The 2,750-nt window shown below is 43.6% G+C and overlaps 1 protein-coding gene across 1 annotated transcript; it reads left to right on the top strand.

The window, feature by feature from the left end:
• The first annotated feature begins 1,158 nt into the window (after positions 1–1,158).
• LOC132904076 (uncharacterized) lies at positions 1,159–2,537 on the top strand. The gene has a single exon (XM_060954004.1). The coding sequence runs from the start codon at positions 1,159–1,161 to the stop codon at positions 2,332–2,334; it is 1,176 nt and encodes a 391-aa protein (XP_060809987.1). The 3' UTR covers positions 2,335–2,537.
• Positions 2,538–2,750: the final 213 nt, after the last annotated feature.

Raw genomic sequence — 2,750 nt, 5'->3', positions numbered from 1 at the left:
AATGTGTCGTGTCTCTTGTATGTGCACTTCCAGTTGCAGCATTGGACCCTATGCGTCGTGTTTCTCCAATTAGTAGCATTGATTCCGATGTTATTTCCTCAAGTTCACTGCCCTAGTTTCAATGCCGTCCGTATATTCTCTTACCGTATTTTTCCAGATCTCATTTTCGCCTCCAATGCCCGTGTTTCCTCAGGTTCCAATATGATATCTGTCAGTTCGCAGTATTAACTCTAGTACATCATGTTTTCTCGAATTCATGTTCTTGATTCCAATTTGTTGTGTGTCCTCAGGTTTGCAGCATTAATTACAAAATGACCTCTATTAGTTCGCAGCATTAATTCCAATACATAATGTTTTCTCGAATTTGCAGTCTTGATTCCAATACGTCATGATTCCTAAAATTAAAAGTAAAGTAAAAAGAATTTATTCAAAGAACACCACAACAAAAAGACAAAAAAGGAAACAAAAATATGTACAAAAATAAACATGTAGTATGGTGCTCCCGAAAGGGTACCCCCTCAGCATAATGCTGGCTGTAAACAATATGCTACACGGCCAGCGCTGATCTTCCGGGGGTGCCCGGGTAGGCATCACGGACATACGTACAATGAAAACAATAAAAAAAAGAAAAGAAATATATATATGCTCAACATACAAATAATACAAGAACAATATATACTTATATATTGCCCTTGCATTACTGCACCCACATTTATTCATATATATATATTCTTCCTGTACATAAATACACATTTAACATTAATAAGTTAGGCGAACTTATTCGAACCGGTTGTGTTAAAGAAGCTCCCGCCGTTTAAAATCATTATCTTGTATAAATATAGTGTTTTTACGTGCAAAAGTTGTATTGTTTTGAAGCTCAGTGATCGGGCGAGCGATTAGTGACATTGAATTTAAATAATATACAATAACTAAATATTTACGGTGAATAATAAATTACCTAGTGAACATAGCAAACTACTTTTATGTGCGGGTCAGTCGGTTACAAAAATAAATAGTCATCGAGTTCATGACTCACTAATCTTGGTGACAATAAACAACTGTCATTATATATTTTAATTTCGTCAAACTGCGTATACCAACTTTGGCTCAGTGGGAAACCTCGCAGGGTCGATTCGCAGTGCCCGTGTTCAAATCTCGATGGAGCTAAGCAGGAGGTGTGCCGGATGCTTAAAAAACATTGATAGCCGACAATTTCTTACTTGTAGTATTTGCAAACAGGACTATGATCTCACTTGCGCGAACGTCTCGGAACAGCGGTTCTTTAATACTCTGACAGCTGAACACAGAACAGCGTGGAAATGCCCATTATGCGTCTGCAGGCAGCCCCGCGCGGACAACAGCAACACTCCAGTCCGCGGTGCGACTGAGGGTGTCACACTGCGCCGGGGCGCCGCGGCGCTGAGTCCCTCCGACCACGCAGGGGATGTCTCCATATCGTTACCTGTGTCCGAGCTGAACACCACAGCTCTAAATGAGACAATGGAGATAACCGACGTCCAGGCGCTGCTTTACGAGCTGCGCCAGTTCAGAGACGAGTATAGAGAGGATAGGGCCGCTGATAGAAGGCTTAGCGAAATCTTCACCGAATCTTTGACCAAAGTTAATCTGAGGCTGGATGAAAGTGACAAAAGGTATGAACAGCTTCAAGCGCGGGTGGATAGTCTCGAACAGCAGATGAAGTTGCAGACTGAAGCACGGCCTTTTGTAGCGACCGATGTCGAGCAGTCTCTCAAAGAATCGATTGCTAACCTGAAGGCTGAGCTCAACGAGCGAGATCAGGACCTCCTGCTCAATGATGTGGAGATGACATGCATAGTGGAACAGCCAGGGGAGAGTCTACAACATATCGCGATAACGCTGGCAGATAAGCTGGGTGTGAAGCTGAAGAGCGAGGATCTGGTGAGCGTGTCCCGTGTAGGGCCTCTGGTCGCGCGGTCTGGTGCGGCGGCGGCGGTGCCGGCGGGCGGGCAGGGTCCGCGGCCGGTCGTCGTGCGGCTGGCCCGCCGGGCGCTTCGCGACGAGCTCATTCGGGCGGCGCGCGTGCGCCACGGCGCTACGACTGAGGGCACTGGACTCCCTGGGCCTGCCCGCCGATTCTTCATCAATGAACGGCTGACAAAAGTCAACCGTCACCTATTTCGTCGAGCTCGTGAACTTGCCACGCAATACAAGTGGCGTTTTGCCTGGACAAGAGAAGGCCGTATCTACGTTCGGCAACACCAGGCACCGGACTCGCCTCGCATCCGTATTCGCAATGATCAGGATCTTAATGGTGTTTTTGGACTGGGCGTCGTTTGTTCTACTGGTCAATAAAAATTTGTTTGTTGGGTCTTATTCAGTGAATTTCTGTTATTCTCTATTATTTACTTTAGATTTTGGTTTTTATTTTGTATATCTAAAAATGCTTTACTTTAAATTACCGGGTTTTCACAGTTCCAATGCAATGTCTATTGACTTAGATTCATATAGAGTTGTATTTATTGTAGTATGTTGTTTGTATGTAGTTTGCTTCTTGACCAAAGGTAAACTTCTTTTTGCTTATGTTGAAAAAGCATGGCCTGGCTTATTGCTTTTAATTTTTCTTATGTTAAATTGCATATTATACTTTTCGTCAATTCCAGCGTCAGAGCTATTTACCCTCAAATTTACTGTAATTAAATTTCATAAGTATGCCTTTGTTTTTGGAATTCATTTTATCATTGTATTATTTTTCATTGGTGTGCTGCAGC

The sequence above is a fragment of the Amyelois transitella genome, chromosome W, assembly GCF_032362555.1.
Source record: "Amyelois transitella isolate CPQ chromosome W, ilAmyTran1.1, whole genome shotgun sequence".
Lineage (NCBI taxonomy): Eukaryota > Metazoa > Arthropoda > Insecta > Lepidoptera > Pyralidae > Amyelois > Amyelois transitella.
The sequence above is the reverse complement of the archived record's forward strand: the minus strand, read 5'-3'. Positions and strand labels throughout refer to the sequence as shown.

Excerpts from the sequence above, each read along its gene's own strand:
- LOC132904076 (XM_060954004.1), top strand. The coding sequence starts at position 1,159 with ATGGAGCTAAGCAGGAGGTGTGCCGGATGCTTAAAAAACATTGATAGC.